Source organism: Pezoporus occidentalis, unplaced genomic scaffold (genome assembly GCF_034315485.1).
Source record: "Pezoporus occidentalis ecotype Australia unplaced genomic scaffold, CSIRO_AGI_Poc_V1 ctg88, whole genome shotgun sequence".
Classification (NCBI taxonomy): domain Eukaryota; kingdom Metazoa; phylum Chordata; class Aves; order Psittaciformes; family Psittacidae; genus Pezoporus; species Pezoporus occidentalis.
The window spans coordinates 1222676-1246276 of NW_026916242.1; the positions used below are offsets into that span (position 1 = coordinate 1222676).

The 23601-nt window shown below is 36.1% G+C and overlaps 1 protein-coding gene across 2 annotated transcripts in view; it reads right to left on the bottom strand.

The window, feature by feature from the left end:
• Positions 1-4494: 4494 nt before the first annotated feature.
• GAD1 (glutamate decarboxylase 1) overlaps positions 4495-23601 on the bottom strand; it is a 33671-nt gene continuing 14564 nt past the window's right edge. For both annotated transcript variants that reach the window (XM_062604786.1, XM_062604787.1), the window contains exons 7-17: positions 21519-21631; positions 20021-20136; positions 19838-19917; positions 19579-19633; positions 18386-18502; positions 18083-18147; positions 14705-14783; positions 13135-13284; positions 10672-10779; positions 9884-9973; positions 4495-8292 (exon numbers count right to left, since the gene is read on the bottom strand). In XM_062604786.1, the coding sequence (XP_062460770.1) occupies positions 8119-8292; positions 9884-9973; positions 10672-10779; positions 13135-13284; positions 14705-14783; positions 18083-18147; positions 18386-18502; positions 19579-19633; positions 19838-19917; positions 20021-20136; positions 21519-21631 (1147 nt within the window). In that variant the 3' untranslated portion in view covers positions 4495-8118. The remainder of the gene's footprint in view (positions 8293-9883; positions 9974-10671; positions 10780-13134; positions 13285-14704; positions 14784-18082; positions 18148-18385; positions 18503-19578; positions 19634-19837; positions 19918-20020; positions 20137-21518; positions 21632-23601) is intronic.

Below are 23601 nucleotides of genomic sequence, written 5' to 3' on the forward strand. Positions count from 1 at the left end.
GATTCTATTTTATGACTGTCGTGGTTTAAACCCAGTCAGATAACTCGTTCGCTCACTTCCCCCCCCTTTCCTTGCCCTCCCCCTGCTCTCGGAGGGACGGAGAGGAGAATCAAAAAGAATGCAACTCCCACGGGTTGAGATAAGAACAGTTTAGTAACTAAGGTATAACACAAATCACTACTGCTACCACCAATGATAATAATGATAAAGGAAATAACAAGGGAAGAGAATACATCATCTCACCACCAGCCAACCGATAACTCGCCCCCCCAGAGCTCCGACCGATACCTCCTCCAACCCTGCAGTCTCCCAGCCCTTCCGGCTAACTCCCAGTCACATCCTCGGCATGACGTGCTGTGGTATGGAATATCTCTTTGGTCAGTTTGGGTCAGGTGTCCTGTCTCTACTTCCTCCTGGCTTCCCCTCCTCCCTGGCAGAGCATGAGGCTCACAAAGTCCTTGGCCAAACCTAAACATCACTATCAGCTCTGTTCCCAAGATGAAAGTCAAAACACTGCACTGCACCAGCTACCAAGGAGGAGAAAAATGACTGCTACTGCTGAACCCAGGACAATGACTCTGATAAATTATTCAGCCTGAAGAGTGTTGCACATTTCCTTTGGCCTGCTGGGCAATTTCACTGTTTTGAAATTAGCCCTGTGTACCACCACCAACCATTTTATACCTTCCCCCTTTCATTTGTATCTGAGAACCCCACCAAAGTCAGGGTGTCTAAATTAGTTTTGCTCCCTTGTGTCAAGACAATCTCTCAACCTACTCTTCCATTCGAAGACAGATGTAAAATACTGGTTTGGTAGCTGAGCAGAGAAGTAAACGCCATGTATTTGTTGAAGCTCTTTTAATTAATTGGTTTTGGTAAAAGATGAGAAGGGAACAGGCATCCCTGTTATAAATTATTTTTTTCTGAGTATCCAAGTCTCTATAGTGTAAACCAGTGGTTTTAGTTTCTTCTTTTGACCACTTTGCCAGCTTAATGGAAACAGCTCTGGACTGAGCTGCAGAGTAAATGAAGGAGTCTTCAAAGTCCCCTGAGAAACTCCATTCCACTTCTGGACTGCTTCCAGTATGGCAGTAATTGTACAATTATAGCAGCATTATATATAGAAAATCAGCACGAGTTCTGAAGTTGTTCAACAATAGCTAAGCATAATTATTTACATTAGTCACAGAATTTCTAGGAGAAAAAAAGCCTTACACAACTAAAATTAGGCTTTTGGGGAAGGCAAATTGTGGCAATTACTGGCCTAGGAGCTCTTTTTAATGTAATGTTGCTGTATTGAATAGGAAGAAATCTAGTTGGGTTTTCTTTCAACTGCAATGCTAGCTCTAATGCTGCAATCAGTCTGTACGTACTCACTTAAGAAAGCAGAGAGAGCTGTCTGACGGCAATTACAATTCTCACTGCTAGAGAGCCAGGTCACAAATTAGTAATCTGTGACTTTTCGTATCTTGCAAAAAGATAGGCCTCATATCCTTCGGAAAACAAGAGAATATGCATTTCATTATACTACAAGAAAGAGCTGGTCATTAATTTATACCTGCAGAATAATTATGTTTCACAAGGACTGAGTAAAAACAGTAAAAACTACTCACTGATACGAAGTATTTACAGCAGGGAAACTAACCTTGGTTCTTCAGTAGTGTGAAAAAAAACCCCACTCTTCTTGAAAAACATGTAGAATAATTGAAGAGCCACGACGATGCAAAAACAGTATAAAGAAATAATAACCCTGAAACATAACATAATCAGGTACAAGTAATACGCTTTTAAAAAGTGTGACCTAGGTAAGTGAATGTACCAAATTACTGCAGCTCCATACCTACCAGCAAATTAAAAACGTGAGTTATTAGAAGCCATAGTTACAATGAATTAGTGAAAGGCTTTTTTTTCCACAAATAGGAAAGCCTTCTGTAATCAAAACAATTATGGTTCTTTGGTGCAGCATTGTCAAACCCAGCATACAGAGATCTCACCCCACTGCGCAGGGAAGCTGTACTCCTTGAGATAATCAAAAGTCATTCTACTCTGTTTAGTAATTGCCAATGCTGTGCATGTGGCAGGGGAGTGAACTAGCTGAAAGAGACTGACAATGCAACAAGGAACCATAAGAAGTTAAAAGTGATGTAAATAAAGAGTTCATCCTGTACAATCTAGTGGCCAGTCTGGCCCTATGTCCACAACCACAAATGTCAGTCTTACCTTGCAGGCATCCTTCCCAAATGTAAAGGAAGAAGCTTAATTGAGATTAATGACCTTTTTTGGAGCCCATAGAAAGTCCTAATTAATAAGGCAATATATTGTGTTGTTTTAAATGAATAAGGCAATACATGTGTTATTACATTAATGTAATTTATAATACATGCAATCTTCAGAAGACAAAAAAAGCAGTGACCAACATGACACTGAGTGAAAAACGTAGCTTTCTCAATTGGCTTTTCAGAGACATTTTTACCTGTTCAGTTTAAAGTTAGCATTCAAGTTTGTTTGGGTTTTTTTGAAGGCCAGTATGCTTGCTCTCCACACCAGCATCATCCAAACTCTTGCTGATGTTGCACCAAGCAGATATGGCTTCAAATCAGCTTGCATTGTGGTCAGGGATGATAGGCTTCTGTAAATCTAAGTTAGAGAAATTGTATTTACATTTGTTGACTTTGCTTGTGGTGACAGTTTTTTTGGTTTCTTGAAATGTTAAACTTAAGTTTTTTTCCATTTCTTATCACCTGCTATGGTCTCACATATTTCTATTGTCATGGCACAACACCTTTCACATAAAACAAGGCCAAAAGTTTTCACACAGTCACTCCTGCCTCAAACTAACTGTTCTCAGATGAACTAGACTGGTATCCTGTTAAAAGGTATATAATTTAAGAAGTTTTCATGGTAGAGATTGAACCCTTCATGTACACACACAACACACACACATACTTTCAAAGGGAAGCCTATTTACTATTTCCTTAACGATATACTTGATAATGTTATACTTCAAGAATCTTCCAGATGCCCTGAAAAGTCCTACACAAAACAGTCCACATGATGCAAGACTTCATTTATGTACATGCATGTGTCCTTGTGTTTTATATCAAGAAATATAAAGACATTCACAAATGCACACAATAAATATACTTATCCAGCCTGAAATAATTATATTCAGATGCTGAGCAGATTACCTAAAAACAGAGAAACAGATTTACTTTTTTCTTTCTTTATCAGGTCAACTTAAAAGTTCTGTATGCATCTTCTCTTTTATTCTACCCCTAATTTTATCCTGCTTTGTCCAGAAGTCTGATCCTTCCACACTGTGCAGCCATCCTTCCTTTTAAACTTTACTTTCAGTCAGTGCTTGTGTCTTCTCATTTCCTCTTCAGCTTAGTTGCAGTTCTTGAGTGAGTGGTATTCCTGATTTATGTGTCATCACCCCAAACATAACGTTTACAATTTGCATATTATAGAACGCTAAAGAAGAAATTCAGGCACATCTAATTCTGTTGACCACTGTGAGCCGTACAGTGACTGTTAGGACCACAGTCTCACTGTGGTCCTAACATTGAGCAGTCTGCATGAAGTTGAACACTCATTAATGCTCATGCATGATGCAATCATCACCCATAATTTTTAGTGCCTTACATTATGGCATTTTCATGCTACACTAATGGACTTCGTAAGTTTCTTTGCAGTATGTGTTTTCCTCATGCTCGGTTTGCTGCATAAAATTCTTTTACTTGCAAAGAAAACTCACCCTATTTGAAGGATGCTCATCCTACCCTAAAAGCAGTCAAAATTCAATTTATTAGATGCTGTTAAAATAAACGACAGTTCTATGTCACAGAAGTGCTGAAACAACTCTGTTCAATATACCTTTATGCCTGTTTCTGTCCAGCAGTTTTTTACATACAGAAAAGATGGTTTTCAGTAAAGTAGATTCTTTGCATAAAAATATCCTACTTCTAATTGTGTGCAGGCTTAAATGTGCTTAATAAACAAACACTGAGATCAAAAGTATGCAAAGTGAGCATATATTCAAGTCTTCCTGGGAGTAAGACCTGCATTACAAGAAATAAGTTTTATAAATATATCCAGAGAATTGATAGCAGAGCTTTTACCACAAGGGCTTGATCTTATACTTTTTACCCACTCCAAAGTTCCTGTTTACTTTCTCTGGTCCTCTGTAAAAACTCGATGATGATTTCAGAAACCACACAAAACACCACACAGAAAGATGTTTAGATTCTCTATTTTTTAGTATTTCTAGACAGTACTAATGTCTGGACAACCCTATTCAAACCAATCAAGGTTCAGAGCATGTCATTCTTCCTCAGCCTGTGTTGGTACAAGCTTACATTCAATTCACAATTAAAACTAACCAACAGCCTTAGTATTCACCTTACTGTTTTTAATGTGAGTGATAACATTGTATGGCTTTTGTCTCATATTCTTAGGGAAACAAAGGAGCTAGCAAAAATTATATGAGACAAATTAGACAGTTTTAAGATCAACTTTTATTGAAAAATTAAAACTGCATTGCATATCTTTATAACTTCAACATTTCTTAAACCACAAAACAGAGATTCCATTTAAAAAATCTCTTCATATTTTTCACCATTCAAAAAACAGTTTATGAACTAAGTCAAGATGGATTTAAAATCCTGCGTTATTCCCAAGGCCTCTGGTTCCGTCTATCTGCCATGAATGGTATCATCTATCTTCTCTAAAATGTACTTTTAATTATACAATCAGAATTTTTCTCATTCAACACCAACAGCTGCTGTTGATTTTTATCCAGTGGTCAGTCTTTTCCAAATAAATTACATCAGTTGAGCACTGCAGCTACGTGTTCACCTAAGATCTTGCCTACTGTTTGTTTGATGTGAACTCACCCCCACAAAATTACAGTGATTGTTCATGTGACTTTAAAAGCAAAATTGCTACCTTAGAGTATATTTTAAACCTCAGAAATAAAGTCACTCACCTGGAATTACAATGCTTTGAATTAGTCAACACCACTGTGCATGCATACTTACTGATCTCTCACAGTGTATGGATTAAAAAGCAGGCAAATTCCAGGTAAGCTTTGTCTGAGAAGCTGTAACATATGAGATGTTACATACCAGATGAAAACTGCCTACTGAGAAGAAAACACAGATGAGTTTTATCATCAATGATGACCATAACTGCTCTGTTAAAATCAGCTAACCAAGTCAGAAATTAATAGGAACCCTGTGCCTGTGGAACATGGTATGTGTAATAGGGAAACACTCCAGAGCCTGTTATTAGAATGAAAAGCTTTGCAAAAATCTAATTTTGTGTGTCATCTGTGTCAAGACACAACACTGCAGAAAGGCAAGATAAAATGCAGAGGGCAGGAAAATAAATCTAACTCCCATGTCTTCAGAGAAAACACCTCTGTGTTAACTGTCTCATTTCTGAAACAGGAAGGAGGAGCTCCATTATTCCCATCTAATTGCAAACCAACAATGGAAATAGGTAGAACCTCTGATGCTTTTGACCTCCAAAACACAAGATACTCTATTAAATGAAGAAGTGGAAAATTTAGCAAGCAAAACATCATATACGTGCTGAAGAGACCTGTATCTATTTCTGACTACATCTCAGGACTGTCTAAGGATTGCTGTATGAATGCTAATAAGCCATATTATGGTATTTCCTAGTTCAGATCAGTTACATAAGGATTATTCTCTTCACTTAGTTTATAAGGAGATACATGCTTTAAGGAGATATAATATTTCAAATACAATAAAATACTGTTAGAATATTGAAATGATGAGCTGGATACAAGGTCCATGATGTTAAAATATTCAGGTTAGAAGACTAAGGGTAAGTTGGAATCTTTAGTAATACAGTTGCTGAAATATCTTGACGATAGATGTGGAGGAAGTCAGAAATTCCCACCTAAGAACTGGTTGCAAAAATCACAAGGAACATGATGCTGCTTGTGTGGCGGATGTAAAATCCCCTAGTGAAGCTAGGTCAGCAGTTATGTATCTTTGCATTGATTATACTATTTCATATGGTTTCTCATGAAGAAGAAAGAGAAATCTTTCAATCTTCTGTAGCTGCCCTTTGAGTAAAGTAAAACTGACAGAGACCAGAAATCAGGCAGAAGCCTGTAAATCAGAATGTAACGTACTTCCTCTTTAACACAAACTTCTCTCTGTACTCAGAAAGTAGAAAGTTATGGAAGAGGGATAAGCAATACACCCTGTGAAAAACTGGGAAGGCTGTTCTGTATGGTATGGTAGTCACCATGACAGCTTCTTCCTTCTCCCTGCTCTGAAGCAGCCAAAGAAGTGAGACAGCATCCTCAGAAGACAACCAGTGGGACCTGCAGGATGGAAAACTCTCCTCACTCTAGCTGCCATTCAACAGGACTGAAGGGAGTGAGAGAGGCTGTAAAAACTGCATAGCATTACTGCATTTCATTGGCTCTTTCAAAAATAATTTAACGTTATTACTGATTTGGTGGAGGGGGAGCAAGTTATTACTGATTTATATAGGAGATAGCCATAGAATCCTGTATGAAAAGATCTGAAATTAGCATATTCCATTAATCACCATGACAGTAACTCAGTAGACAGCGGATTATTGAATCTTCGTTTTGTTCCACTACTCTGTTTCCAGTATAGAGTTTTCCATTTGGTAGTATTGATTATCTAATGATTAAAACTGAATAAGCTGCAAGATGAATCTGGTTCCTATACTTTGAAAAGTCTAGCCAGTTGAAATTGTTGTGACAAGCCAGCTATATTTAAAGATTCCGAGATTACTTTTGGGTTTATTTATTTTATAAGCTCCAAACACATAGTGAATTCCATTTCACTAAAAGAATGACGCTGCTTAAAACTCCCACAGAATTTAGTTAAAATGGCCTTTAGAGATTAGTCCTGAAATTCAAATAAAAAACAGGGGCCTTGGTTAGTAACAATTATTCACTAGAAAAGCATTCAGAACACTGAACAAACAGTCTGACATCACAAGAAATAAAACTGAAAATTCTAATAGATTAAAAGGATTTCATCATCTGACAGTCTATACACAGTGTTAGAATTCCTTATATTCAGAAAAATTATCCATAAGTTATTACTTTAAGGGCACTAGGATTTAAATTAAAGTATCAACTAATTTTTTGTCTTTTTTTCTTTGGCTCACAAAGACACTAAAATACCATAAACATTATTTAGAACTTCAATAATATATAAATAGGATACATTACAAATGGAAGAAAATACAAGACAACTCTTCAGCATGGTAAATCTCTGCATATAAATAAGCAAATATTTCATATACCTACAATTCAACAGTTATCTTGTTGCAAAACTATTACATTTAAATCCTTTTACACAAAGTCATTTAACAATAATATACACAATCTACACAAATTAACCTCTAAAAATACAGCAATAATATAACTGTTACAATGACTCTGCTACTATTATCCCCTGATGTGACACTAAAGGGGAAATACAACTATTATACTCAAAGGTGCTGTTAGAGATTGCTGTTTCGTATTTAAGAGAAGCACCAACAACAAGATTTAATACTGTTATACATTTTCTTTAGCTCCTAAGAATCTACATTTTTGAAACATTTCTATATGTCTAATTTTAGCTGGCAGAAAAGTCTGTAGCACATTATCCACATCATTAGTTGTTGAAGGAAAAGTTAATTCTCTTAAAGTGGAAAACATGCTGTGGCTTAGATCTAAGTTTATACCCACTTTATATATATGTATGTATATATATATAATTATATATATATTTATTTATACTGTACATATATACTGTGCAGAGCTCTTAATTTGCTATTTTAGGACTCATTAGTTTCCTGCTGGCTACAATAAACAAGACCAACATAAGAGTCAATTGTACTTCAACTTCAAGATAATACATTTTCCCTCAGTAATATGATCTACCAACACATATATGTTTCAGTATCCTACAGTTGTTTTATTTAAGGATGCCTTAGGAGATTGGAACTCACAGAAAGAGAATTTCCTTAAAACATGTTCTACAGAACTGGGTTTAAAAATTATCCAGCACTGGAAAACAGTGAATTAGAGAAATAAACAATTCAATCAATGTACTACAGCTCCTGCCCCAATCTCTCTATTTCCTCAATGAGGAAGTCAATGTCAGACTTAGTTGCTGCTGGGTTTGAGATGACCATTCGGAAGAAGTTGACTTTATCACCCTGAGGCTGATATCCAACCATCGTAGTACCTGACTCCATCATCAGTGCTTTGATTTTTGGTGCCACCTTTATGATTTAAGAGAGAAAGAGAGAGAAGAGTAATTTTTAAAAAAAAATTCTTTCTTTTTATATCACATCATTGCTTAGTTTGGAAAAAATACATGGACCGATCATAAAGACACTAGTTCCCATAGACAGATATGTAACAGAAAAAAACTTGAAAACCTAAATATGTAGGATTGGATATTTAAAGCAAAATTGACAATGATAACATCCATCTTTTTGATTAATAGACTAACAACATCCTAGAGCATTCACTATGTAATAATTTTATATATTAAATGTACATGTCATTTCTTTGTACTGAAGATTTTGTCATGAAGAAATGTGTTCTTTTTATGAAAATCTACTCCAGGACCTCCTTTGTGAGGGTAATGATGTTTTCCATGAGAATATTACATGTTATCAAAGTTATTTTCTTAGAGGAGGGGGACACAACAAAGGTGGAAATTTTTCAGTAAGATCTGAAGTTATAAAGAATATTTTCTGTTAGCATAAGATATGGAAACCTCCCAGCAGTTTTGCAGTACTGTGCATTTACCACAGTCTCACTTTCTCACTTTAATTTTCAAGGAATAATATTCTGACAGTCTTAAAATTTGGTATTGAGTGAGCCCAGTTTTTCCATCCAGACCTTCTTTCTCCTGCTCACTGTCAGCCAAGGGCAAATGTCTGGCTTTTTTACCGTTTTGTAGGATGCTTTATAATGTCTTCTAACGTTGAATAGGGTCATGTCAAACATTTCATCCTTCTTACCTATCTTCCTCTTTTCTCTCTTTTTTGGTAATTTCTTTATTTAACACTTCATTGGGTTGACCCAGGATTTTTTATACTCTTCTGTGGTCTTTCCCCACTGTGATGTAGACATAAAATCCTCTACAACACCTCCTAAGTTTACCTATTCTTCTCCCTTCCCAAACATAAAACAAATTGCAACTCACTTTAACAACCAAATTCATTCTTTTGCCTCCTGAGTGCATTTCATTCCATTTTTGTCTGTCTAAAATGCCACTACAAAATTAATGTATTTCACTTCCCTCTAGACCTAAGTATTTTTCCTGGTTCTGCCTCTATGATGTCTTCACTTCCCTCTAATCATTACTGCAAATAAATTTATCCCAAAATTTTCCAAAGGGTATTAATTTTCATTGGAATGCATTAATGCATGACTAACCAAGCACATTTATAATACAAATAAAGACCTGAGAAAGACTGACTGGTTTCCATGTCCTTTACCTGTCCCAGCATTTTCAAATAATTACCCTTCCCTTTCTCTTGCTGATATGCTGTCCTATTCGAACAGGGCTGGGATGCCTTTTTGCCTGCTTTTTAAAGATCTGTAACACTTGGGAGCGCAGAAGTGATAATAAAACTAACTGGCTATGCTCTGTATCAAGTTCTATAGAAGAAATATGACTTCAGGCTCAGTATAAATAGGAGACAAAGGTGAATAAACATCAAGGTCATGACTAGCAATTGGAAAACTGACGTCCCAGAATCTGGAACAGTTGTCAACACACAGATACGTTATTTTTAATGAGCAGAATACTCTGGGTTGAAATAGGCTACATTTTTGCATTTAACAAAAACCACATACCCTGTGTAATTTTTCTCTTCTCTCATCACAGTCTGGCATGCCCCTGAGACTTGGTGGAATATACCAAAAACATACATTTGTATGCTCTGGCTGCAAAAAGAACCGAATACATACGTCAATAACCAAAATAATGCACCTCAATCACGCACTAAAGGTTAGTCAGTAGCATACATTAGCACAGTGTGAAAGACAAAATATACCATTATCTTTCCCAGTTCTGCATGTTAAAACAAAACCAAATGGATTATAGTGATGCTGGTTTCATCTGCTGTCTTGGATTCCCTATACATTGTTCCACTTATAATATTTTAGGGTACTAATGAAGCGCAAATGCTTTCTACCTTCCTGCAGTTTTATGAGGAACTGGCTTCCAGGATCACAGCAAGGGTAACACAATTTTCCTTTCCTTAGTAAATGGAGACAAAGTATATTTGTTATTCTATCCATCAAGTGCTGTGGCACTACCAACAGAACATACAGCAGTACAGCTCATTCACAGTTATGTATGTTATAATAGGGAATCTCAGCGTGAGAAGATTGTATTAAGGTAGTCTTCATGGCCTAAACTGAGATGTTTTCTGCAGAAAAGCATGAGATAAATCTGACATTTACAGTACAAACCCACATGCATTCAGCAAAAAAACTGCCCAGGTGTCAATAGTCACGTAGTTCTTCGGAAAATAAAAGCAGTTTTGTATAATCGGCTTGAAGAAATGTGAAAAGTGTGAAGGCTGTTTTCAAAGTTCCATATAGATTTGTTTCCTATGCACAGGTTAAAGAAAACTTACCTCCCCTTCAAAAACCATCTCAAATTCTTCTCTGTTTTTGATTTTAGTGTAGAGATATTCTGCCAGCTCCAGGCATTTGTTGATCTGATTTTCAAATCCTACAGTACCCTGTTTAAAAAGAAAGTATTAGCTATGTGATCATTTTTCCTACTCCAATGCGTTTACCTTTTCAGATAGGCTTCACTCTAAAGTGTTTGCTGTCAAAAAAATATTTAGCGGTATTGTTTCTTGTAATTAAAAAATAAAGTTAATCAACACTACAAAAGTGGCTAAATGGGGCCTAACTGTAATCACTGTTTGGTTTTGGTCTTGTTTTAAGAGGATTTAATATGATAATAACAAGGGGGTTTGATATTCTTGATAGATTATTTCCAGCTCTCGGTTTCCCCAGTTTCAAAAAATATTATGAATATTAAGTTATTCAGCTCTTGCTGGAAGACTAGGAACATGGAATGGCAACTCAGTTGAAAGGGTAAGAGTTGGAAAATCATTTATTTCCTTTGAACAGTGTAAGAAATTTGCATTTAAAACAGTCAGCAATCACAAGCCTGCAATATGTTTGCTGAAAGTCATTTGCCTACCCACTGGTCTTTTGTCATATCTGATTTGGTTTTTGTTTTGAAAGATCATAATCTTAGGAAAAGTAGATGAATGTTGAGAATAAATAAAATAGGAAAAAAACAAAAAACAAAAAATAACTTGTGGGTTTTGTTGTTTTGGGTTTTTTTTTGTACATGAATGAAGAAATAAGAAAGACAAGTACACTCCTCAATTACTGCATATGTGGGGTAAGTTCTTTATACTGAATAAAACGACAGAAGGTAAAGTCACAAGAATACCTCTGGACCTAGGCTGTACATTTCTACTATGAGGACAAGAGTATGATCACTCACGATGGCTAATGCTGAAGGAAAAATGTCCATAGCTTCTAATATTGTATTTTCTTAACATTCTTTTAATATAATCATGCAATCTGCTAGAAACAGGTTTTATCTAATACATCAGAGAACTCAGGTCCAAGGAATCTTAATTTGTCTCAAGACCAAACAGGAATCAAAAGTAACTAATTTCCAGATAAATTTAAATTCCAGATATACAGATCAACTATATATTATTTTTATATAATCACACCCACGACTATCTTACTTATGAATTTTAAATATGACTCATATCCATTATGTTTTCCACTGTATTTTTTTAATTTATTGTGAAGTGTTCTATTTTTTTAGTGTTCTATTTTTTTAGTGATGTCAGTTTAACAGGTGAATGTAACAGCAGAGGTAGAGTCTGCATGTTAGTTTTAACAAAATGTGTTCAGCTGGGAATCAGAAAAACATTCAGTCCGTGCTTTGAATGTGTCTGTAGTCAGTACTTGGTAAATAAGCAACACACTTCAAAGTTGTTAGTCACAGTCCAATTCTAGTGTGTCATAAGCAGTTTCACATTACTGGATTACGGTACCAAAATGATTTATTTTGGAGGAAGAACTGAGCCTGAGCTGAAATGTACTTAGCCTGGTAATCAAACCTATGCTGATAACTAAAATAATTGTTACAAGTGTTTTGTGCAGACATGTTATGTTTCTTTTTCTGAAGTACTTTTTAAATAAAGTATGACGTGTCTACAATCTGCTTAGAAGTAACTGTAAATTCTGTAACTTTCTTCAGTCTTCAACAGTAAACTAATCCTCATGAAAATATCTTTTATCATCGCAAGTTCTTTACTATTGCTGTCTAAATCTCACCCAAAGTGAAAACTGCTTTATGATTGTGCGTTTTGACATTACATTTAATCTCAGTTTTATAAAAAAGATTAATCTGCAGGCAGGTTACCCAACTGAATTCCCATTTTGTCAGCAGAGGAGCAAGAGTAATAGTAGTAAGATGACTGCAGATAAAGAAATAAATATTAAATGTGTTTTCTTGACTACCTGGACATTCATCTTGTGAACACATAAACCTGTATACAAGTCCACGCTTAAATTCAGCCATCCAGCCACACCACAGTAGTACCAGGGAATCAACTGTTAAATCATCAGTTGGGCGAAGCTTCTTAAGAAACAAGCTTTGTCTTCAAAGTTGCTTATAAAATCTAGGCATTGAAAGGTGATGCTCAAAGGACCCTTGTAAATCATCAAGTCTACTCTGCTGCTACTACAAGCAATCTGTCAGAAAATTCAGATAAGAGTGTATAGAATCACAACAAACGACCATTTTGGTTCACTGGTTTTACTATAGGACTCATGTAGTGTCTTAAACTTTCCTCCTAATTTCCAGCTGAATTTATCGGTGGCTAACATTGTTCCACAATTTAAATGGCTCTTTTTTGACTTACTACTCATATAAATGTGTATTTAGAGATCGTAATTACAAAGGCATTTATCTTAGAAAAAAAGAGTTCAGTTACATGAGACTTATAAATTAAATACTTTTCAGATTTTTGAACCAAACTTTTATTATTTACCTTTGCCTTCCACATCAACCAAAATTTGAAAATGTCCACATGTCGACCACACTGTATTGCCTTGTCTCCAGTGTCATAGGATACATCATACTGTTTGTCCGGCTGGAAGAGATAGCCTGCACACATTTGATTGCAGCCTTGAAGTATACCCTATAATGAAAAACATGTACTTAAAACAAATGACTTAGATGGTGTATGTGCATAAGAAAGTGTAATCATTAATGATATATGATAACTGCATTTTGAATATATACAGAAGAATTGTCCCTGAGTAGTCATCTGGTTTTACATACCCACACACCCACACCTGGAAAAACATTCTCAGATTAATACGGATTCTTAGCTTTTGATGCTTTGTCCACTTCACTTTGTAAGGCTATGTGTTTTTAAGACTTCAATTTTTGATGAGTTAAATTGCACACTGGAATAAAGCTATGGTCTCTTGTGCAGCAGACAGGTACAGAAAATTATTTAAAAAAAAAAAAGAAAGTGAAGGCTTCAACTTTATATATTGCCCAGCTTTACGACACTCAAAATTAGTGATAAATATAAATACAAATGACCTAAACCAGACATTTTTTGCTTACAAATAAGCATGGTCCACAGACCAATAGAAACCTATGGATTATTGGTAAACATCTCTGAAGGAAACACAAAGGAACAAATTCCTCTATGTTACACAGAAGTCTTAAACATGGGACAGTTCTAAAATGGTTTGCATCTCCTCTATACTCTGTTAGTCATTCTTGGAAGCTCAAAGACACTGGTTTATCTAATAAATATAAAAACACCTATCAAAGTTCTCATACAGAGAATAAAATATTTTGCCAAAATCCTGCAACATTGAGCACAATAAGCATGCATGGCACTAAATAACGGCTAGTGTTTATCTCCAATAGATGTCAAAGTGTTTTATAAAGGCAAATAAACGCCTTCAGTTTAGAGATGGGTCATCCTGAAGAGCAATGGCAGACCTAGGGCTGGAACTCACAACTGCTTCATCCCTATGCACAGGGACCACTTTGTCTAGCCTCTTCTAGTAGCAATTGACATGACAGAAATTAGTAGACACTAGAATTAGTCTTATCTACAGATGACATGAATTTTTTTTATCATCTAAGGAAAATACATATTGCTTAAAAGAATTAAGACTTGAATTGAGAAACTCTCAAAAAACTAAGAGAAAAACAATTGTTTTTTATTCAAGCAGTTTAGACTGTGACTAATTACTAAGACCAAGGGTCTATGCTCAGTATATCATAGAAACAACAGAGCAGATGATCAGATGAAGTATAGTAGCACCGCTCTAGTGTTGCTATTAGAATATGCAAAATAAATCAACAACTAAAGATCTAATAGAGCTTAAAAAAAAAACACCCCCCCAAAAAAAACACCCACCAAATCAAAACTGAAAAAAAAAATTCCTAAACAATGCAAATCCACACAATTACTCCTTCCAAAATAAGTTTTGAAATTCAATGGATTTTTCACAACCCTCTTAAAAAGTAGGGCTTGATATTTACTTTTTAATTTTATTTTTAACTGCTTAATTATTAAATATAAGGCAGACCTTCTCCCGGACAAGAATGGCAGAACATTGTAACAACACTCCCATCATCTTGTGTGGATTCCAAGTAACTGAGTTGGCTCTGCAAAAAAATTTCACATTCAGATAGGTCTGGAAAACAGAAACTGAACCTGAAGCAATCTTTGTTTTCTGCTTTCAGCTGGAAATATATGGAGTTTTGACCATGATGGTTTCACTATGGAGATTGTTACTGTCTCAGGTGTCTCACTTCCCAGCTGTACTGTCCAGGAAAGGATCTTTTCATGCATTACTGCTGAAATGTCAGACTTCTGATTAGTTTATATTATTACTAATACCAGTTAATTAGTGTCAGACTGATTAGACTTCATTCCCTGAAGACTCCACTTCTAGAAATAGCACTAATAAAATTAACAAAACCAGTTTGACAGGTTATAACAATTTAAGGTACTGAGTGGGGGAGGGTCGTGTCAGAAAATTAAGGAAATAATTTGAATTTTTGGAGAACACAGCTCTTTACTGAACAGCTGCTGGAAAAGTAGAAAGCAAAGGAAAAGACACTTCTCATGCCTATTCACTTTCCCAGTTAAAGCCACAAGAGGCCTTTTCTGTACTAGCTTGTCAAGCCCATGGTCTGTTAAGAGGCTGTAAAACTTTACATCACGATCCTACCATTCGGTATGTAAAGCTTAAATCTTTCTAAACACAGTAGATGCATAAGATCACTTAATTTACTAACCAAACAGATGAGATTCTGTATTTTTAACATAATGTCCTAGACAGTTTAATGATGATGCTAAAATAAATGTGCCAACATTGCACATTCATTGACTTCTTCAGCCTAAGTAATTAATTACCAAATGCCCTTTTGATTCACTGTGTGTTCCAGAAAAGGAAAGTGTATAATCATATTTCATAGACTATGCATGTGTTCTTACAATGTGGTTGAAAGAAAATTCAAAGATACTTCTGCCTCTTCTACACCCTGCTCTCAGAAGACACAGACACAACTACAGTTTCTCTCTTTTGAGCAACACAATGACTCCTCCACTCCTGTTCAAGGACCACTAATTCCATACATTCCAGCTATGATTCCAACCTCTATCTGCACTAGGATAGGCTGCAGCACCCCTCAGCCAAAAGAACAGCACAGTGTGTGCTATACGTGGTGAGTTCACCACCCCTCTAAAATCTCCTGCTTAGGCAGGGCAATGCAGCAGATACATAGCTCAGACTTAGGAAGCAATTATCGCTTTGGAAACTTAACTAATAGGTCAAATATAGTAGTGAAGAAACAGGAATTTATGTAAAAGCTCATTTCCTTTTGAGAGCACTATGTTTTCAGTTTTGTGCATTTATTTCACTTTCAGGGTTCCAAACAAAGACAATTCAAGTCGTTTTGGCAAGGAGCATTAGGTTTATTTTAACACGAAAAGGTCATTCTCTGCTCTGCGCAGCCAGCCAGAGGCTATCTACCACAGACCATCCCCACTCTGCACTGTGGCAGTCTGCTTGTACAGACACCCGCGTCTCTGGGCAGACCAAGTCTGGCCTGAGTGTAGGCAGTAGACCCAGCTGAGCCCTGTGACAGGCAATTATGCAGTACAGGTGGGTCCCTTTCCATGTTTGAAGATCTATACAGCTGCCTAGGAAGGAAATAATACCACACTTCATGGCCTGCTGCTTTTTGTATTTGCTTAAGATGATGGTCTTAATCAGCACCCCTGAATTGACCTCAGGTCAAAAGAGGTGTGCCTAACTGCTGCCACCAAAGCTGTGTACCTTAAGGAAATTGCCATGCTGACCTCATATTAGACATGTTGCCATAACACGAGTGACTAACAAATTGAACTGGCAGAGGTTTGTATGATTCAGAGTACGCCTGCCACAATGCTGCCCCTGCAACAGAAGGGTCTGCATGGTTTTCCTACCATTCCTTGTGTACATTATTGTTCACCTTGTGCTTGTTTTTCACTTACTACATGAGATGACCATCACTAGGAAAGTTTGTTTTCCCTAAGGAAAAGCAATGCTCACTGTTTTCATTTTACACCTTTACACATGCCCACGTTCAGTACAGTTGACTTGAGGAAACAGTTTGGTGTTACTGTGAGAGTACATGAGCAGAGCTTGTTTCAAATCTTTTTTTTTTGCTTCCCTGGAAGCTGGCACCTGCAATGATAGGAAAGATCTTATGCTTCTGGTTCTTCATTGCTTGTCTGATTGTTATTCAGACAGGCAGTCTTTTACGATAGAGTGGTTTCAGAGGAAATCTAGAGAAACACACCCATGGGGTTATAAACACTTCTACAGTCTACAGCCTTGTCATCATTGGATATGGGAACAACTGTGCCAAAGACTACACATGGGACTTCTAAGCCTGAATTGTAAGGCCTGGGGCAAGGGAGGAGGGTCACACTCACACTCTGCTTTCACTTCCAATACAAATGCTTTGCCTTTTTAAATTTGGTTCAATTAATTATTTAGGCTGACTTCTGGTCTCAGTGGGCATCTTGGTAACCTGGGTTACTTGCCTGGGGGCAAACATGCACTCTTTTCTGCAGATTTCACTCTGGCCTCTACAAGAGCTTCCTGCTTGTTTTGTGGAATCCCTACCTGGCACCAATTCATACGGCCCTGTGCCCTGCAACACAGTGAGTATCTGTGACTTCGTGGCCTCCCTGTAAGTTCCCTCAGTCCTCTGACTGGCACAGTAGAACTGTACCAGTTCGGTGCTATCATAGTCCTTTCCAGCCTCATAGGTACTGTAATTTGCCTAAAAATTGCTGCTAGTTCAGCCTCTATCATGTGTTACTCTCTTTGTTGTACACACATGTATGATTTTGTGTGTGTGTATATATACAAGCAATACAAAAGCAAGCATATATATACATATATATAAACTTTCATTTACATTTTCAAACAGAACATAGATGTTATTTTCTGGAAACAACTGCAAACATCTTTCAGGGGAGAATCTCTACCAATTCCCACCATGTCATGTGTTCCTATCACATGTATTCACACTCAAACACCTTCCCTACATTTCAGACACTGTCTAGCTCTCACACTTTTTCCTCAAATTCTCCTTCGTCTAATCCTAGACTTATGGCCCTTTCAAAGCTATTCATAGAACAACCTCCCTTCCTTTTTGCCAAGCGATATCCTTGTCCTCCTTCAAATCTGCTGAAAACTTACCTTTCACTCCTCTGTACATCACTGTTTTCTTCTGTAGCATTGTTTCAGTCTTCCTAGTGTGAACCTTCCCCGTCTGTCTTGCTTTTGTCTAATTTGGTGTTTAAACTTAATGCAGCAAATTCATCTTTTGATGAATTTGTGAGGTGACATTTATCTTATGAAAGTACTTTAATAATAGTATTACAAATAAGCATCATGTAGTACCTTTCTATTCCATTTAATTTATGACGATGCTTTCGGGACATTAAGAGTCCACCTCCCCAGGCAGCCTGGAAGAGAGAGAAACAAGAGAAGACTTATTGTTTTGGAAAAGCCTAACACAGAATCATAGAATCACAGAATAGTTAGGGTTGGAAAGGACCTTAAAATCATCTAGTTCCAACCCCCCTGCCATATTTTAATTTACCCAGGATCTAGTAATAAATAAAAATAAACTTTAATTCAGGACAAAACATATGTAAATAAAAATCCTCTTTTGCCTGAATAGCACTTCATTTAGTTACTTACATCTACGTGGAGCCAGAGGTTATATTTTTCACATATATCTGCAATCTCTTGTATTGGATCAAAGGCTCCATATACTGTTGTGCCTGCAGTTGCATTTACAAAAAGGGGAACGTATCCCTACAATAAAAATGAAAACATTAAATACAAAATTCAGCCTCTTTCAGGAAAAAATGTGAAACACTTGTATCCCATTTTCCAGCCTAAAAGTGCTTTTCTTCCCATGTGAAAGTTAAATATAAGCAACAGTAGAAACTAACAAGTTGTATATGTGGTAGAAAAAATCTCTGGGTTTATTGTACTGTAACATCACAAAATTAACCAGTCAGAAGGTAAAGAATATTATTTTGTCTAATTTCCTTCAGTAAAAAGATTCAAACATTTCAGTAGAAGACCAGGAACAGTCAAGAAAAGTTGAGATTTTACAGTCATAAAAAGGAAAATTAATTGTGATATGCAAGTTGTGATTTGAAGGCTTGAAATTATTCCTTTAGCCTTTATCTAATAAACAGAACAAATCAAAACAAAGCAGTCCAAACCAAAAGCAATAAATGCGGAACTATCTGATCCATGTGAGACAATTTTGAATTAGATTAAATAAACGTGAACTGCAATTTCATAGAGTGCCCAAATGTAAAGAAGTTAAGAAATAAAATAATAGTAACCTTGACTGCTCTAACTTTGGTGGGTTTACACAAAATTAAAGGATTTTACATTGCATCAATTAAGGAATTAACAATAATGTCTCAATAAAAATAAACTTACTGGCTATATTTTACTAACCCTGCAACCTCATACTTGAAATCTATGGGCATTTTTAGGACTTCAATAGAGTCTTTCATGATTTTGGCTAAACTTTAAAGTTTGGGTAAAAGTAGGTTTAGTTTCATGTTTAGTTTTGTTAGTTTTCATACTTTTTTTAATATGTTTCCATACAAAGTTATTTCTAGAAGTCAGAAATACAGATGTGGCTCAAGAGTTTAAAATATGTTGGTTTTAAACAGCAAATGGAAACCTTAGCAAGACATACAGATAGTTCCCTAATCAATATGTGATGTATAATTAAGCAGCTAAAAATATTACTATAATATTTATATCATTATAATTTTCGCTTTTAATGTTAACCTTGAACCTTCAAAGGAAGAAGTACTTTTACTAAGCCAAGCATGTAAGCACTGGATTTTAAAGCCACAGACCTTTTGTTTTGCTTCCAAAATTTTTGCTTCCAAATCAGCTGGTATTATTTTGCCTCTGTAATGATTACAGAAAGAGAAAGATAAAGAGAATTAAAGACTGCATATAGAAATACTAGCTACAGTTGAAATAATTTTATAGTGTTTTCTCAACAGGCCATTAGCGACTTGGCATACTGTACTGAATCAGTTCTTAAGCCCACTACAACAAATTTAACAGATGAACACATTTAATGTATCAAAACCTTAGCATTCATCCTACCTTTCATTGCATTTTATCAAAATCACATTGTCCGTTCCAAATCCAAGTGCAGCTCCGGCTTTCTTTATTGAGTAGTGACTCTGCAGCAAAACATACACACATTTAATAGAGTGGTTGTTTAATGATGAAGTATCTTCACAACATACAGCAATAAATTAAGAATTAGCAGTGTATGAAACTCACGTGTTCTGAGGTAAAGAGAACGAGTTTAGGGACTGCAGCCATGCCTTTGGTTTTAACTTCAGGGAAATACTTGTAGCGTGCGGCCATTATACTGTACATGTTGGAGATTGCGCCTCCTGTGAGTAAATACGTGAATGAATAATAAAGTAGTGATAATGAGAAAAAATGCGTATTAGACCAAAGACATACAAGTCTCATTTGCATTATGCAGTGAAATTGGTAGTGAACTATGAAAAAATAAATCTATGAAATGCATGGTCATCTGTCTCTAGAAAGTCACACTGAGAGTCAGAATTTCCTATTCATGATCTCTTTTTACTACTAACATTTTGCAACACATTCCTAGAAAGTTTAGCTTTCGTTGTGCTGCTTTTGCATGACAACTTGCTAGCAGGAATAACAGGAACTTATCAAATTGTCTGAGAATGAAGAAATGTTGCATACTGGATGGATTTATGCTATCTCACTGTAAATATAAAGTAGATGCCTCAAAATTGTATTTCTACAGCCAAGCTTTCCTTACAGTTGGTTAAGGGAAAGCGACGCTTTGATGCTTTTCAGGCTATGATTCAGCTAATCTGAATTTGACAATGACTTTTGAAGAATCTGAACTGAGGGAAAGCATCTATTTCATTTGCTTCACTGCTAAAAATTGCCCAGGAAAATTAGCTCAGTTCCACAATACAGACCTCAAGATTTGGTAAGATGAATCTCATCCAGAAAGTCTAGGATAATTTCTTCCTCTAATATTTCTTCATCCACAAAAACACTGAGAAACATCTGTACGTTTTTAGCAGATGGGACTGAAGACCAAGCAAGTGTGCATTCCTGGATTTTATGTGGGCTGTTCCAAAAGGATGTGGAACTGTCCTTCTTCCTCTGAAATAGGATGGTGTCCCTCCTACACCATATCCAGAAATCTGAAGCTGTGATGGGCACCCACACTGTCTACACATGGGCCCAGGACTTCCACATGGTTTACCAGGCTTTTCTGTTGCTGCTGACTGCCTTTGTACCACCTTCATGGTAAGACACTTTATCTTGGTTCTTCATATTAGAATCACACTTGTGAATTCAGTCAGATGATGTCCCAGATACCATGTCACAGGCAGTCAGAATATTTTTCTGACTGTAAGCTCAAATCCTCACTAACCAAAGAAGTCAGCACATGATTCCCAAGAGCTATTGACCAGCAGGAATCATGGTTGCTCAGCACCTCCAGAAAATCAGTCCAAAATAAAGGGTGTTTAAATGCTTAACTATATACCAGAGCTTGTAGTCAAGTGTTAAAATGTTGACCAGCCATGTTACATAGCCATACTCAAAGATGTTTTTTTCCCCAACTTTCCTGTGGGATGTTTAAACAAAGTATTCCTACGTCTAAACATATGACACATTCTTTTGTGTTACAGATATCATGAGCATTCAGAAACTGCTTATGCTTATTTTAACTTCTGAAGTTTTAGTTGAATGACCAAAACAGAGAACAAAAACTCACCAGGTGAGAATATTCCATCGCCATCTTTGTTTGACCATCCAATAATCTCTCTCATCTTTCGAAGTGTTATTTGTTCCATGAGGACAAAAACAGGGGCAATTTCATAGGTGAACCTGCACAGATAAAGAAAAAAAAACCCAACCAAACAGAATTAAATAGAGATTCTAAAAACCACAATAAATTCCTAGTCTATGATTCTTTTTGAAAATTCTTCAGATTCCTATAAGTTTTCTTATAAATTGATGTTCTGGTATAGCAATCACCATCATAGCGCTGCTGATTGTTGTACAAGATTGTACTGTAAAACATTTGTTTCTCAAAGTGCCAATTCCACACTTGTGGAATAATATACTGCCAAATTCTTATGAAAACAGTGAACTTTGCTGAGCTAAACACAACTGTAATTAGAAGTATTGAACTAGGGCTTCAAAGTCTAAATACAATTAATTATGTGGATTTATTCTGTTGACTATCTCCAAGGACAACTTATTTCTACAATACCATGTGATCGATAACTGTCGAGAGTAATTATAAATGATGATTTTCTAATTACCAATTACTAAAAACAAGTCAGCAGTCAACTATTGTATCCACTTAATGAGGGCAAAACCATTGCGTGGTCTGGTATGCCCTGATGTCACAGAGAGATGCATGGATGGAAAGTGACAACCATACAACCATTTTTGGTCCTCAAGGTACATGGATAAATTGCTGCTGTTGTAAACAAACTCTGCTTGCTGTGTATACCAAGGGAAAAAAAAAGTAAAAAAGGAGGGGAGGGGAGGAAAGGAAGCAGGGAGAAACTCAGCAAGCAACCTGTGATTTCCAAAGGAATCTGTAAGAACATGACACCCTGACACTCTGGATCTGATTGATGTCCTCCACTTGAACAATTTTGCCCAAAACACACGTGTTGTCTCTCCAATGTTAAAATGATATTTTACAGATAGGTCTGACAAACTTCAAGAAGAAGTGATATGAAGAAGGGAACATGTGTCTGAAAAGCTTGTATTTTATTTACAGCTACACTGGTTAGTTAGAATATTAATTTTTAATTCAACCCTTACATGTCCTTAGTCCATCAGAGAAAATCCTCCACTATTCTTAAAATATTCCTTTAAGTTTAAACTGCATTTGCAATTTAATTGTTGCAACTGCTATTTTCAGAAGCCAAAATGTCTCTTATTTACTTGTATTACCATTAGAACTGTCTGACACAGGCAGCTGAACAACTGGTCTGGAATTTAGGGCTGCCAATAAACTAGTTGGTGTCTGCAAACAATGGTCCCAAGACTGGGACAGATTCCAGTCTTAATTTAGGCAGAATGACCAGGTGAATTCAACAGGAATTCGGTGGTGTCTGGATCACTGCAGCCTAATACAAGACATATTTAAGTCAAGGGGATATTTTTCCACCAGTTTAAACACATTTTGATTTTTGCCCTGAGACCTTGCATACTGATTTTTACTTACTTCCCAGAAGACTTCAAGGCTTGTACAAAAAAAACATGTAATATTAAATAAGTTTTTTGTATATAAAATATGAAGAATTCACAGGGAATTTTGAATATACCCACAACCAAGTGAAATAGCATTATTTGTTTTATTATGCAATTATTTTCTGAGTCTCCAAACACTGAAAAAGAAACAAAAGAAGACTGCAGATGATTATAAATAAGGCCAATGCAGCTATATTAGATTGCCACTATGATTTTTAAAATCACATCTTGCTAAAGTTCAATTTGACATATTTGCTTTAAACTTAAATGATTTTGAAAGAATCAGTTAAACACAGAAAATGTGCTTGGCTTGGAAGAAACTGTCTGACTTTAGAACCTATTCTGACAAAAAATGAGGACTAGATTTTTTGTACTGTTACAACCTTTTCAGGTATTATTATGAGTTAACTAAAACAGTTGTGAGTTTCAGCTCTTTACTAAAAGAATAAATGAACAGATCTTCTGGTAGCGGGCACTGCTATCTTAATTCTGCTCTAATGTAAAGGCCAAACAATTTTACCTGGCCAAATCATACTAGCTACCTGTTCTCCTGTTTGTCAGTATGCAAAAAGCATTCTGCGAAT